General features: G+C 35.0%; 1 protein-coding gene and 1 long non-coding RNA gene across 2 annotated transcripts; both read left to right on the forward strand.

Annotated features, from left to right (window-relative positions):
* Positions 1 to 1,881: 1,881 nt before the first annotated feature.
* On the forward strand, positions 1,882 to 4,441 carry LOC145796078 (protein FAR1-RELATED SEQUENCE 5-like). The gene is made up of 8 exons (XM_082881074.1): positions 1,882 to 3,300; positions 3,396 to 3,464; positions 3,564 to 3,632; positions 3,757 to 3,825; positions 3,921 to 3,983; positions 4,080 to 4,142; positions 4,238 to 4,300; positions 4,415 to 4,441. Exons 1-8 carry the CDS (start codon positions 1,882 to 1,884, stop codon positions 4,439 to 4,441), a joined length of 1,842 nt encoding a protein of 613 aa, XP_082737200.1.
* Positions 4,442 to 9,927: 5,486 nt separating this feature from the next.
* On the forward strand, positions 9,928 to 12,601 carry LOC114322104 (uncharacterized). The gene is made up of 3 exons (XR_014336010.1): positions 9,928 to 10,061; positions 10,167 to 10,225; positions 12,229 to 12,601. It is a non-coding gene; the product is annotated as an uncharacterized LOC114322104 (long non-coding RNA).
* Positions 12,602 to 15,922: the final 3,321 nt, after the last annotated feature.

Raw genomic sequence — 15,922 nt, forward strand, 5'->3', positions numbered from 1 at the left:
CATTACAAAAATGTTAACAGAATTCTGTTAATTGAAAAAAATTTTGACCTAGAATTCTGAAAATTAACAGAATTGATCTAACTGTTATGTGTTCAAAAAAATTTTCAGTTAATTTTGTTAATTGTTCAAAAATGAAGAACATAACAACTACCAATTGATTTAATATTTGTGTTATGTGTTTGTACGACTTGGGCAAAGGTGTATTCCACTACCAAACATTACAAAAATGTTAACAGAATTTTGTTAATTGAAAAAAATTTTGACCCAGAATTTTGAAAATTAACAGAATTGATCTAACTGTTATGTGTTCAAAAAAAATTTTAGTTAATTCTGTTATGTGGATGGTTCATGTGCTTGGACTCTTTCAATTGACAAATTCAAGTGAAACACATCTGTCCTTAAGTTGTTGTTTGGAGTTTTCTTTAGTTTATTTATGGTATGTGCAAGCTTTTTAGTGATTCACATGACTGCTTAGCTGCTGTACGGTTAAGATTCCACTGAATTATCACTTCTTTTTTTTTTGTTTTGATCGGCTCCACGGAATTATCACTGTAACAATAAAGATGGAGTATGTTGCTAACTATTCTTGACTTAGCTAAGTATGTCACACAATAACTTAGCTACTTATCTACCTTTGATTGATATTGCTAGTCCCTTGTTACATCACCATATGAATTATGATGGAGTATGTTGCTAACTTTTCTTAACCATAACCCACCTTATATTGGCTAAACCATATAGCATCCCAAAACACACCTTAGGTGCTTGAAATGGCACTTTTTTTTGTTTTTTATTTCGTTTCTGTTTCAAGCATTTGTTTCATTTATTTCATCCACCAAAAACTATCTTGTGCCAGAATTTGCCAGACTTCCTGAGTGTTTAGCCTACTCCTCAAATCTAAGAGTGCTTTAGAAAATAAACATCATGATTGAGTACTAATAAAAATCAGATTCTAAATCACATTTTTATATCATCACGATACTGTTTGTTCAAATTTTTTTTTTTTTTTTTTTTTTTTTTTTTTTTTTTCCGATGGATTTAGAAATATGAAAAACATGTAAGGTATTCATTCATTTTGTTGCTGGACATCTTATTCATTTAATTATGTTCCTAAAGTGATATTGACAACTCAATATTGGGAAGTAGCTTATTTTATTATTGTATGGTACTGAATTGTAGGTAATGGAAGAAAATAATGTTGTTGATGACTTGGGTAGTTGTGGTTGGAAGCCAAAATTGGGCATGCCATTTGACTCTGAACAAGCTGCGTATGACTTTTACAATAACTATGGCGGAAAGGTGGGGTTTAGTATTAGGAAGTCGTATGCACACAAGAACAAACAAACCAAGGAAATAACTTCACGGATTTTTGTATGTTATAAAGAGGGAACTCGGGGTATTGACAAGCGAGATCCACTAGTAAAATTTTCGACACAAGAGGTGCGATGTGGTTGTGGTGCTCGGTTGAGTATAAAGTTAGATAGAAATTTAGGGAAATATGTTGCAATTGATTTTGTTGAACATCATAATCATGACCTTGTGCGTCAAGAGTGTGTTCATATGTTGCCATCCCAAAGAAAAATATCTACCACCCAAGCAATTGAAGTAAAATTGGCTTCAGAATTTGGAATTCCTCTTAGGTCTGCTTATGAGCTATTGGGTAGGGAATGTGGTGGAAGAGCATCACTTGGCTTCACCAAATTGGACCAAAAAAATTATTTAAGATCGAAAAGACAAAAAGATTTGGAATATGGAGAAGCGGGTAGTGTGTTGCAATACTTTCGTAAGAAAACGGTGGAAAATCCATCCTTTTATTATGCAGTCCAATTAGATTGTGAAGAGCAGATAACTAATAAATTTTGGGCCGATGCTCAAATGATAATGGACTATGCTCAATTTGGTGATGTAGTGACCTTTGACACGACTTACAAAATAAATAACGAGCATAGACCTTTTGGAACCTTTGTTGGATTTAATTATCATCGAGAAACGGTTATATTCGGTGCAGCGTTGATGTATGATGAGACTGCCGAATCATTCACATGGTTGTTTCAGATTTTTTTGGAGGCAATGTCAAACAAAGCTCCAAAAACTATTTTCACAGATCAAGATGCTGCGATGGCTAAGGCCATTCCAATTGTCATGCCTAATACAAACCACCGACTTTGCACATGGCATTTGATGCAAAACGCTGTGAAGCATGTAAGTTATCTTTTTGGAGATGTGGGGGTGAAGGGTGTGTTTGCAAAATTTATGCATGAAATTGATGATGAAGAAGAATTTAGAATACGATGGGACCAAATGCTTGATAGGTATGATGCACACAACAATCATTGGTTAAAACAAACTTTTGGTGTGAAGGACAAATGGGGATGGCCATATGTTATGAATTCTTGGGCAGCTGGAATGAGTACTACTCAACTAAGTGAATCATTCAATGCCTGTTTGAAGGATTATCTCAATTGTGATCATAACTTGATGGCATTTTTCATGCACTTTGAGAGGGTGCTCTATGACAAGAGGTATAAAGAATTGGAAGCCGAATATAATTTGTCCCAAAAATTGCCAAGGGTTCCCATTCCAACTTTGATGTTAAAGCAAATGGCAGATATTTACACCAAAACAATTTTTGAGGAATTCCAAAATGAGTACGTGCAGTCCATTGAAGCATCCATTGTAGGCACTTTTAATGGTGGTGAGACTACCATATTCACAATTCGAACGGTGGTAGATGGAAACAAAGATAAGAATGTGATAATGCATAGAGATGGTTTTTTGAGTTGTAGTTGCAAGAAGTTTGAAGTGAAGGGCATAGTGTGTCGACATTGTTTGAAGGTGCTTAGAGAAATATTGAATGCAAAAGACCTTCCTGCACAATACATCTTGAAACGATGGACTAAGAAAGCAAGGGCTGAAAGTGTGAAAGATAGCCGTGGGTATGATGTCAAGGCTGATGTCAAACTACATCAAAGCGATCGATATAGGTCATTGATGAATATGTTTAGAGCAATAGCAAGTAGAGCCGTGGAAAGTGAAGAAACTTATCATTTGTCACTTGCAAAAGGTGAAGCATTGAGCGTAATGGTTGAAGAGAAATTAAGTGTGCACAATTGTGGTGAAGTGGAAGTCACTGAATTGAGAAATTCCGCAACTAACACATGCCCACCGAGTGAGGAAGTAGATTGTCCAATCCAAGCTAAGGGACTGAAGAAAAGACAAGCAACTAGTAAGGGAAGAAGGAGGATCAAGGGCGGGATGGAAAAATCTATTGCGAAGAAGAAAAGAATGCAATCTAAGCAGGTAATTAATTTTGTTATGTGTGATTGTTATGTGTTATCAATTTTGTGATATGTGTGTTTGGAAAATCATGAATTAAATAAATTGGTTGTTTGCAGGGTGATGGTTTTTGTACTCTTGAAGGTCAATCTGAGCCTCCTGTCGCCATGGGTAATATTTGTAGTCAGGTAATATTTACTATTCTGTGCAACCTTGTATTAATCTTGCAATATTTATTATTGTGTGCAACTAGTAGCGTGATATTTATTATTTTGTGATGGATGTAGGGTGCTTCTTTTCCTGCTTCTCAAGGTCAATCTGAACCGTCTTCCGCCTTGGGTGGCCATTCAATACAGGTAATTGAACATGCATACACCTTAGGGCAATTGAACCTCATACGACACCGACATATCTTCAATTGCTTCTTCTTGCAATATTGTCATGTGAATTTCTTTTTTGTTTCGTGCATTGGTTCTATAGGGTGTTACAGTTTACACTCCGCAAGGTCAATCTCGACCTCCTTTCGCCACGGGTAGTAATTTTGTTCAGGTAATATTTCATATTGTCTGTTTTTTCAAAATGAAAATGCATTATTACTTTTTTTCATTTTCACTTATTCTTTTGTTTATGTTGGTTTACTTTAGGGTGTTTATACTCCACAAGGTCAATCTCGACCTCTTTTTGGCATGAGTAGTAATTATGTTGAGGTATTCTTTTCATATTGTATGTTTTTTAAAATGAAAATGCGTTATTACTTTTTTTTCATTTTCACTTATTCTTTTGTGTATGTTGGTTTACTTTAGGGTGTTTCTACTCCACAAGGTCAATCTCGACCTCTTTTTGGCATGAGTAGTAATTATGTTGAGGTATTCTTTTCATATTGTATGTTTTTTAAAATGAAAATGTGTTATTACTTTTTTTGTTTTTCACTTATTCTTTTGTTTATGTTGGTTTACTTTAGGGTGTTTCTACTCCACAAGGTCAATCTCGACCTCTTTTTGGCATGAGTAGTAATTATGTTGAGGTATTCTTTTCATATTGTATGTTTTTTAACATGAAAATGCGTTATTACTTTTTTTGTTTTTCACTTATTCTTTTGTTTATGTTGGTTTACTTTAGGGTGTTTCTACTCCACAAGGTCAATCTCGACCTCTTTTTGGCATGAGTAGTAATTATGTTGAGGTATTCTTTTCATATTGTATGTTTTTTAAAATGAAAATACATTATTACTTTTTTTTAATTTCACTTATTCTTTATGTTGGTTTGCTTTAGGGTCATGGTCGTGCATTTTATAATTCTCAATCCCAATCTAGACCTGAATCCCAATCTCAACCTCCCTTTGCCATGGGTCGTACATATGATGTGAGTTGTAATTGCTTACATACTTTACATTCAAATGGTAGTATAGATTGTATAAATATTTTAATAAATGTGTCACTATTGCAGGGAAATAACGCGCCCCAGTCAATGCCGCCTCATTCAATGCCTTTAGTATATCCTACTCAACCATTGTTTCAGGAGTTGCTTCGAGGTACAGGTGCAGTCCAACTGTCGCAAGCCTCATATAGTCCTGCTGACAGTTATGTGAATGGACATCCTTGGAAGGCTTGCACCAAACAATGATGTTATTATATTGGTGTATTTTTTTTATGTTTGGTGGGATTTGGATATTTTTGATGGACATATTTTTTTTTTTTTTTTTTTTTTTTTATGTTTGCTGGGATTTCGATATTTTGGATGGACATATTTTTTATGTATTTTTAATGTTTCGTGGGATTTGGATGTTTTTGATGGACATATTTTTTTTATGTAAATTTAATGTTTCGCGGGATTTGGACATTTTTCATGGACATCTTCTTCTGTATATTTAGTGTTTGCGAACAATGTTTTTTTTGTGTATGCATATATAAAGTTGTTATTATGGTTGTCATCTACAATTCTTTGTGGCACAGGTTCAATTCAAGTGGCACAGGTTCAATTCTTTGTTGTTTCTACAACCACGCTTTGCCTTCATTTCCTATATGTTTGCTTGTCTCAACATGGAGAAATGTTTAGGAGTTGATTTTGTTGACTCAGGGTGAGGTGATACAGGATGTTCGAGTGATCATATAACTTGTTATTTGGAAAGCTTTCTTTGAGATGCCTCTTTCAGGATTACTTTGAAGAAGCTAGGCATTTTACTTTCTTTATCATGCTAAAACCCATGGAAGAATTGCATTACAGTGCCCTGTGTAAAGGACTGATCAACCATCAATGAACATTATATTAATTTTGTGTTCACATAACATCAGATTCACTTTCTTTTCATAACATGAATCTTCATACATCATATACATAACACCCAATTTCATTAATTAACACAATTGACATAGCATAGTAACTTTAACTTCATTAATTAAACAAGTTCTACAAGTACTGGTTTACATTAAGTAGAAATACTGGTTTACATTAAGTAGAAATACAAGTTCACTTGAGCAGCACCACTAGCATGGTAAAACCAACCATTACTATGGTTGTGAGCATCATGAATTTGATCGCTTCAAGTCGTTCTCGTTGGTTTGCGTCAAGTCGTTCCAGGATATTCACAAGTTCATTGTTTCTCGCAAAATCATAATCGTATCCGCTCTTTTGGATATTTGATCCACTCCCAGTAGAAGCCACTCCCCACGCAAAGTAGTCACAATCCTTATTTGCGCACTTGAAATACATCTTCCCTGGATTTTTCTCTGATTCTGATATGTACACTCCTGCTTTTTTCCCACATTTGCATCTTTTATTTTCAAAGAATCCAGCATCATTGTTTGAACTGGTTGACATGTCAATCCTAATTACAAGTAAACACAAAAGTCAATTTCAAATACAACACAGATCTAACCAAACTTTCCATGGACATGTATGCATGACATTTTCTTTCTGACTTCAAGTGTAGATAACTAACTTGTGTATTCACAAACAAAAGATTTCCTTGGTTTGGTTATATGCATTCTAACAAAAACCAAAATTGCTTAGCAAGTAAATACTGTTTAATCATGCATGACGATAGTAGTTGAATGCAACTAAATACTATTTTAATAAACAACAAAAAAGACCGAATTATAATTTTCGTAATTGATTAACAAAACAAAATAAGAAATAATTATACATATTTCAACTATCTATTTGTACTATGGAGAATGAACACCCATTTTTTAAGGGTTTCTTTAGTTGTGGAATTCGTTAGTTTATGAGTGTTTTGTGACCGATTTCTGTAAACATGTAAAGACTTATCGATAACAAGACATTCACAAGAGAAGGGTCCCTCCATAGGGTCAAGACATTACTTGTTTGTAAGTATGAAAGTGGGGTAAAGACTTAAGGCAGGGTGAGTTGCATTTTCCGTTTTTAATTCTTGTTTGGTTGGTAGGAATGTGTAAAAAACTCGCCTACTTGCCTAAATTGCCCAACTCGCGTTGACCTATTCCACCACCCACGGTTTAAGAGTATTGACGGGTTGAGTTAGGCAGGTTACATAATAATTTTAGACATGTTTAGTTATGTGTGAATTAAATTTTCCATCCTCTCAAATAACCAACCCAACCTTCCACTCTTTTTATGTAAATTAAATACCTAAAACATAAACAAATCTTCTCATTTTTGAACTTTCATCTCTTCTTCTAAACTTTTCAACGCGTCTCCCTCCCTTCTTGTTGCCCATGCCTCTTCGTGCTTTTTGAACACAAATATGTCATCAAGAATTTCTTTTATTTTGATTTTGTACCCTCACAATTACAGTATAAGATTTATGATTTTAGAATGTGTTCTAACAATGTGTTAAAATTTACAATCAGTTCAACTTGTTGATTTGAAACCTCCAAAATACTCAAACTAAACCCACTTATTTTGAAGCCATACAAAGTAGTGGTGAGTTAAGAAATTGTTAACCCATCAAATACAATTTAATTAAGATTATTTCTCTCAAATTGCTCAAACCGACACATGCACACCTCTACAATTTAATTAAGATTATTTAATTAAGATTATTTCTCTCAATTTAATTAAGCAAAAAAATGAAGAAGGGAAGATAGTTTTAAGAATAGAATGAAAAAAATGAAGAAGGGAAGAGAGTGTTAAGAAGGGAAAAAAATGAAAAAAATGCCTTGTTAAGAATAGACTTTCATGGGCAAAGGCCAGATGTATATGCCTAAACATACAAAGGTTTGCACTATAATTACCAAACCAAACAGTAATTACACATTTCTATTTTCTAATTTTAAATAAAGTTGCATAAAAAGATAATATTGGAAGAGAAATTTATTGTTAGAAAAATGTTCTACAACAGATTCTCTTCACAAAAATTTACTAAAAATTCAAAAAATCTGGAAAAATCTGGAATGAAGCATCAAAAAATCTGGAATACACTTTGAGAAATTCAAACAACATTTCTCATCACAATGTTATACTAGCACAACAACAAAAAACAATTGAAAGCCTTCAAAAGAATCTATCCAACACAAGAAAAATCTGGAATGTTTTCTAGTGGACACTGTTGTGCAAACAAACAAAAGAATCTATCCATATATAAAGTTGAATTCAACAAAACAAGTATAACAACTTTATTTCAAACTTCTACCTTCAAAACAATCAAGATGAGAGACAGTGAGGGAATTCCAAACACAGAAACCACAAAATTCCTTTAATAGATTGACTAATGTCTCAGATTACTAATGTCTCTAGGCTCTTCATATATCTTATAAAACGAGTTCAACATACACAAAATGCCCAAATCAAGCAAATCTTGATTTGTTCTTATTCTTTGCATGAATCACAGAAGGGAAGAGAGTCAAACCAAATCTGTGTTCGTCCCAAGCCTCTCTGTCTTCGTCTCTTGCCCTCGCTCCTCGCCTCTCTGTCTTCGTTGCCTCGCCTCTCCTGATCGATTCGCCCTCTTCGCCTGTTCAGCTTTGCTTCGTCTCAGAGGGGCTAGGGCACAACCAAACCAAAGGGGCATGTGTCATAAGAGGGAATTTCAAATTTTGGGGAAAAATTAAAAAAAAAAAGGTGAAAACGACGTCGTTTTCACCAAAACGACGCCGTTTCGAAAGGGCGACAGGGAGGGCGACAGGAAAGTGCTACCGAAGATCTGTATTCGTGAAGGACAACCGTCCACATCTTCGTTTTTGTCTTGGGAAATGGCAAGGACCTTCTTGGGAAGCCACTTTCTTGTATTATTTTTTTATTTTGCTTTGGAGAATGGATGAGCGTCTTCTTTGACATGGCTTGCAAAATCTTCTCTCGCGGTTCAACAATCGAATCGAACAATCACCGAATCTTGTCTCTCTATATCTCTCAGTAGCGTCTCTTTCTCTCTCTGGACGATGATGGTGGTGAGAAACCCTATCGGAGATGAGTTGCTTTTCTTTATTTTGTCTCTATGAATGTGTCTTGTTATTCACTTTCGTTCAGTTTCTTTACATAATCTGACTTCGTGTTGTAAGAATGGCTGCTTTAGTTTGGGATTTTCCATTTTTTATTTTCTTTTGCATTCGCACGTTTTTCGGCGGATAAGGGTTTGTGGGTTTGGCTTTGTTTTCTCTGGGTTTATCTTTTCTATTCTCAGTTGTCAGACAAGCTCTTGCTGGTTTCCTTATTTTGCTGGTTTATCACTATGTTTTTGTGCTTTATATGTATATTCCCGTAAATATTAATCATGAGTGAGGTTCAACCATTTTTTTTTTAAAAGAATAAATCAAAAAATCTTTGTGCATATATGTAAAAAAGCAAACACAAATGTGAAACCTTTGATAATTTTGTTTCTATCTTATTTACATATTATTATTCAAATTAATTATTGTCATACGATCGTATCCCCCTTCTAAATAATAGATTACTGCTTATATATCTATATATGCATGTGTATGCATCTATTTGCAACTGAAATGATTTGGATTTCATAATTTCTTCAACATGCATTGGTACCATTCTTATTCGTTGATTTTCTTTGGGGGTTTTAGAGTATTTTAAAATTTTCTCTCTTTTCTATCTAAGCTAATGTTTTGAAATTTTTACTGTACAATCCTGTATATATGTGAATTAAGATTAATGCAAATATTAATTTTTTCCTTATGTAGGCCTCTTGGTGTAAATCCCGCATATTCTCGTTCTCATTCAAGAAAGAACTTTAGCTTTTAGGGCATCTCACTGACCATTTCCTCAATTTTCTACTATCTTTTCTTTTCTACCATTGAAGTTCTTACTTTTCTTAGTAAACATTGATTTGATTTGATTTTTTTGTTCATGGATGTACGCTATTTTGTGAGAAATAGAATATGTGATATCAGTGTTCTAAAATTTTCATTACACACCGGCTGTAAATTAATAATGCAAGTTTAAGATTGTTTTCAATAGGAACCTGAATGCTTGTGTTGCCCAAGGAAATAAAAGATTCATATCCATGATTCCATCTGTGTTGAATCTTAATGCAAGTTGAAAATATGTAGTCATAACTGAGTGTAGGTCCACTAGCTTTTGATGAATATCATTCCTTGGATTCTACATTTCCCTTAATTGTGATGTTTTTTTGAATTTTTCTTATTAATGTTTTAAATTATTTTATCTTTGATTTATCATAAATTTTTTGAAATTATTATGATGTCTTGTTTCATTGAATTCCACTGTTTCATTGGAAAGAAATATCAGCACTTTTGCCTGTTCAATGGTATGCTTTGTGCCTGGGTTTATTTGCATCAATTATATCACCATAGCATTTATTTTTTGCAAGTGGCTTGAAGAGAGCTTTTCAAATTAAGGTGCATCTTGTTCACTATTTCTTTGCTCAAATTTATAAATTTGTATTAGCATCCAAATGAGATCCATAGTAAGTGTTCATTGGCTTTCTTCCTCAATTATTGCAGGATTTTGGTGATAGTATATTCCTGGACGTGGTGGGTTTACTGACAGAATGGACTGTCAGGTTGGGTACTAAAATTTTCAGTTCTTGCAGACATTTATTCATACCAATTCATTTGTTGCCTCTAAATTATTCTTATTCTTAAGATATTATATTCTCCAATGTTGGATTTCTTCTTTGGCTGATTGTGAGTAGTATGTGCTAAAAGCTTTTATATATTGTTTCATTTTCACAATGCTGGTTATGTTGTTCCAGATTATTTTTATTTTTTAGCTCACACATCTGATTTGTTTTGTCTTTCTAAATGTTTGTGCTTTGCATAGAATAAAATAAATAACCATAGGGGGAAACAAAGGGTGAACAACTAAATTGGTATGGTTCAACTCAAAGAGTTAATTCAGATTGGCTGCTTATATAATAGCTCACTCTGAACATCATGCGAGGAAATTGTTTCATAGGTCTTTTTTAATTGTGTGTGGTTTTTTTTTTTTTTTTTCATCAGTGCTATTATTAGCATGATCAAGTTTCTTTTCTGAAGATAAGATTTCTTTGTCACTTCCATGCTATTCTGTTGGTATATTTTTGTTAAATCTAAATTTATTTCAACATGTGTCATATTGTAAATTGTTGAGGTGTATCAAGCATGCATTTTTAAGATAGCTGTTTGTACATTTATTTAATGTATTTCTCTTCTCATAATTGCTCATCTTCTACTTTTTTCTTTTTTCTTTTTTTAATGTTCCTATCAGTTTGTGTTTTTATTTTTAAGATTATAAGATTGATTGATTTTCTTTTAAAATTTATTATTATTTATAAATTGGGATGGCCCCCATTGAACGCCATGTCATTCCTCAACTTCCAAACTGACCACAGCATCACTAGTGGCACCATATTCCAAATTTTCCTCTCCTTCATCTTGAGCTTCACCCCATCCCACCATTCTAGCAAGGCTTCAATAGAACTAGGGACTACCCAACACACATCCCACCAGCTCACTAATGCAGACCAGACTCTCCTATACTGCATGACAGAATCCTCCTTGTCCTCTGATAACTGGAACAATCTTGGAAATTCCTCACTGAGCAATCTATTATTGCACCACTTATCCGACCAAAATTTTGTTCTTTCCCCATTCCCAGTCCTTACTCTTGCATTTTCCAAGTAAAACTCTACCAGCAGTGGGTTATACTTAGCAATACTCAATATACCCTGCCTAATTGGAGACAGTCTTCTTTAATAACTCTGCCAGCAGTGGGTTATCCTTAGCAATACTCAATATATCCTTAGTAAAACTCTACCAAACCCCTTCTTTAATAGACTTCAATTCCAGTTGTTGAATTCAGCTATTGAAAATAAAGTGCACAAATCACATGGTGTCACACTTTTTGATCATATGAAAATTGGTGGAACTTTATTCTAAGAAACTTCATTTCAATCCATGTATTTTCTTATTGAGATGAAATTGGATGCACTCTTTACAAATTAATGATATCGATAATAAAACTTGTTTATGATAGGTGTCATTTTTGTGGGTTAAAATGGAATGGGATCTCAACTTGTATGGCTAAAAAATACACATTTTCTAAGTGATGAAATCACGTCCCCTTTCTTGTTATGGGCAAGAAGCATATGCCAAAGTTAAGAGATTGCTTTTAGAACAGTTTGAGAGACTGCTTTTAGAAGCATTCATGATGCATAATCAAGGCAGGGGAAATGTCATTTTGGTCCTCAGTCAGTTGTCTTTTTATTTATATGATTGGAAAGGAAAACTTCTTTGACGACCAAAGTGTGGATTATTCTAGCCATGATAATACACATGAGTAAAACCCATGATAAAACAACATAATCCTAATTCTCCACAATACTGAAGTCTCAGGAAATGAGTTTAACCTTCCAGTCCTCGGAAAAAAGAGAGTACCCGAAGTTATGAACATATGAATCTGTCAATCTGTAAATGATGGGGCTTGCGTGCATCCCTGTAAGAAGCACTGTTTGTGCACGTTTTTTTTTCTTTTTGTCAGAAAAAAAGTTACCTCACTCTTTTGCTCTCGTTTTTCGTACTGCAGTTGCTTGAAGCAGCCTGGTGTTTTACAAACATAGCGGCAGGAAAGCCAGAAGAAACTAAAGCTTTGTTGACTGCTTTACCATTGCTCATTGCTCATCTTGGAGGTTGATGATGGTTTCTGCATTTTCCATTCAATGTGAAAGAATGTAAATGGTTCTTTCTTTTTCTTATCAGAAAAAGTAAATGCTTTTTCTTTTTCTTCTTCTTTTTGTGTGTAGTATTTTTTTCTTTCTCCATTTCCTCTGGCTTTCTGAGACCTAAGAGTGACTGACAGTAATTAAAGATATCAGGTTAAGTACAATACATTGAAATTGGATTACGTAACCACAAGTATGTCCATTTTTGGATCATTGAACTGCCGTTTTTGTGGAATAGCACTATTATTGAGTTGGGTGAAGTAGTGACGGTTAGGGTGGAATAGCACTATTATTGAAGTCTCCAAAGTATGCATTGCTCATTGCTCATCTTGGATTATGTTGTTTTATCATGTACTCCTATAATATGAGGGAGTATGCATTGCTACAGTACATATGGCACTCTTTTTTTGGATCTTTTCTGCCCTTGTTGCTTGTTCAGTGAAACGCTCTCATCTGCTTTAACATTGTGGACCATTTTGTAAATTGCTACCAAAGTGAAAACTGTTTGTTTTTTGTTTTTTTTTCCTTATATATATATATATATATATATATATATATTTTAGTACCTTTTTTAACTGCTTGATTAACAAAGTGTGAACCACAACCGTCCACGTTGACCTTCTTGGGAAGCCAATTTCTTGTATTATTTTTTTATTTTGCTCTGGAGAATAGGTGAGCGGCTTCTTTGACATGGCTTGCAAAATCTTCTCTCACGGTTCAACAATCAAATCAAACAATCACCAAATCTTGTCTCTCTATATCCCTCAGTAGTCTCCTCTCTCTGGACGATGATGGTGGTGAGAAACCCTATTGGAGATGAGTTGCTTCTCTTTTTTTGTCTCTACGTGTCCTGTTATTCACTTTTGTTCAGTTTCTTTACATAATCTGACTTCGTGCTGGTTAGTTTGGGGTTTTCCATTTTTTATTTTTGTAACGCCCCCGAAATAATAACATTAAACCCAAGAAATTAAGTCATGCATTGATATATAAAGTTTCACATTCATTCATTCATGAGAGTTCGATTACATAAGTATTACATGTTAACAACAAAAGCAAAATGCCCTACGGGCTTACAGCTTTCCAAGTTAACACTTGGTTACAACAAAAAGAGTACAAACTCATACATCTTAAGCCCTTGGCTTGAATTTACATGTAATACATCCAAAAGTAAAACGACACCAGTGTGTCCGCTTCTAGCCTCCCAAGCTATGTCCTTGGAGGTGGCATGCTTCCTGTACCTGAAATGATATTCCCATAAAGGGTGAGCCACAGCCCAGTAGAAATATACTAAACCAACCATGAACAATGCCTAAAATATTAGCAATTGATAGATGGCCAACACCGATACATTCACATAAATTATACATTTATGCCATACGACTTATGAGTCCAGGTTATCATTCATTTTCCCTTATTCAACAGATAGGCATATAAGCACTACCCACATTCTCAACAGATATGCAAAACAACAATATCCACAGATAAGCATATAAGCTATATCCACACACTTCACAAAGATAAGCATATAAGCTCTATCTTCACTTCTCTAGACAAGCATATGAGCTGTATCTACGGAGTTCATCCCCTATCTTCTCCCAACACTATCCGGTTTAGAGGTCCATCCCCTATCTTCCCCTAAACCGCGGAGTACATCCCCCATCTCCTCCTTTACACATCACGTATACAAACACATTGGTTCTATATACATTCACACAATACATACAATTAATGTATTCTATCAACTGTCAAGTTCTATGACATGTTCCATTGATTAGTTTCCGTTTGCCTAATCATCATGCATTGTCTACAACAATCACGACTATCCTCCACCGATAGCCCCAAGAGTTATTTCTAAACAGAAAATAAATGCACAATGGATATTCAATCAACATTTCATTCCCTCATTTCTCACAATTAATAATTATCCCAATTAATTAAACAATGTAATTAGGTCAATTCCCATAATTAACATTTCAACCCTTAGGTTCCATTTTCATCAATGACTTAACATTTATTCCATTTCTCTATGCCAAACATGCATTCAGGTTTATTATGAATAAAACCCCAACTTTTGTAAAATTACACAAAAGCCCCTAAACTTTCACAAAATTTCCAACCCAACCCCAACATCTCAAAATGCCAAAATTTAAAGACAAGACCCATAGAGAGGAGTAGGATATCCCTACCTCGAAGTTTGAGCCTAAAAGAAGATGAAGACTCGAAGACCAACGTGCTCCAAAACCAAACTTTTTCAGATTAAATCCAAGCTCTCAATGCCCTCTACCTTTTTAATAAAGGCTCTAGGCTAGATTCACACCCTAGGTAGATCAATTCTTAGAGCGAGTGTAAGTGTAGAGAGAGAGGGTCTCGGTTTGAGGGTTTGATCAAAAGAAAAAGGTGAAAAAGTGATGTTTAAAACGCTGCTGTCCACTGATATAAAACACTCTCGCTCGAGCGAAGACTTGGTCGCTCGAGCGACCAGACACAGAAATCTCTCGCTCGAACCAAGAACATCTCGCTCGAGCCAAAAACTCAAACCTTCAGGTCTGCAACCCGAAGCCACGCTCGAGCGACCAACTCCTCGCTCGAGCGAAGGTTCAAAATTCTGGGCAGCAACACTAGACTCCCAAACACAACCAACCTGTAACAAACATACCCAACACATACCATAACTCAATATACAAAGGAAAGATGATGCAAACAAGATAAATATCAACTACCAACATCCACGGACACATGCCCGGATCACTGTACAACAAGGGTAAACCCGGGATCGCTATAACCTCCCCCCCTTAAAGAATTTCGTCCCCGAAATTAAGCACAAGTTTTCAAAAACAAGTTTTTCCTCAGTTTTAAACAATGTTACACTTTAACATTTAACCATTTGACCCATTACCGGTCATCCCATCCCTGTAACAAGAGATAATTCCACAATATGTAAAGAACATATGTACTTTCAACATGCATTAACATTACGCATTATCTTTCCAATTTCAACAATACATTCCAACACACATAGTGTCACATTCAACTTCCTTATGAGGCAAGTTCCAAAATATACTTCCAATAAACCAAAACATTTTCAATGTTTCCAACTCAAAACATATATAAAAGCTCTGAAGTTCAACCATAGTTTAAAATGTAAACGCAAGATTACATATCAACAAACAAGTCCGGATATTTCTCGCGGACTCCCAACTCACGTTCCCAAGTGGCTTCCTCCACTCCGTGATGTTTCCACAAGACTTTCACCAAAGGAATGGTCTTACCACGCAGGACTTGATCCCGCCTATCCAAGACCCGAACCGGTCTCTCCTCATACGAGGCATCCTCATCTACCTCCAAATCAGTCCAATCCAACACATGTGATGGATCTGGCTCATACTTCCGAAGCATACTCACATGAAACACGTCATGAACTCCGGACAACTGCGGCGGTAAGGCTAACCGATAAGCAACCTCGCCAATCTTCTCAAGGATCTCAAAAGGACCAATAAACCGAGGGGATAACTTCCCACTCTTCCCAAACCTCAACAAACCTCGCCTAGGTGATATCTT

The sequence above is a fragment of the Camellia sinensis genome, chromosome 7, assembly GCF_055761805.1.
Source record: "Camellia sinensis isolate YWXY chromosome 7, ASM5576180v1, whole genome shotgun sequence".
Taxonomy (NCBI): Eukaryota; Viridiplantae; Streptophyta; class Magnoliopsida; order Ericales; family Theaceae; genus Camellia; species Camellia sinensis.

Bases quoted from the DNA above. Each gene is read 5' to 3' on its own strand.
- LOC145796078 (XM_082881074.1), top strand. From the start codon at position 1,882: ATGGACTATGCTCAATTTGGTGATGTAGTGACCTTTGACACGACTTAC. The intron at 3,826-3,920 runs GTAATATTTCAT...GGTTTACTTTAG, and splicing joins CGGGTAGTAATTTTGTTCAG to GGTGTTTATACTCCACAAGG. The intron at 4,143-4,237 runs GTATTCTTTTCA...GGTTTACTTTAG, and splicing joins TGAGTAGTAATTATGTTGAG to GGTGTTTCTACTCCACAAGG.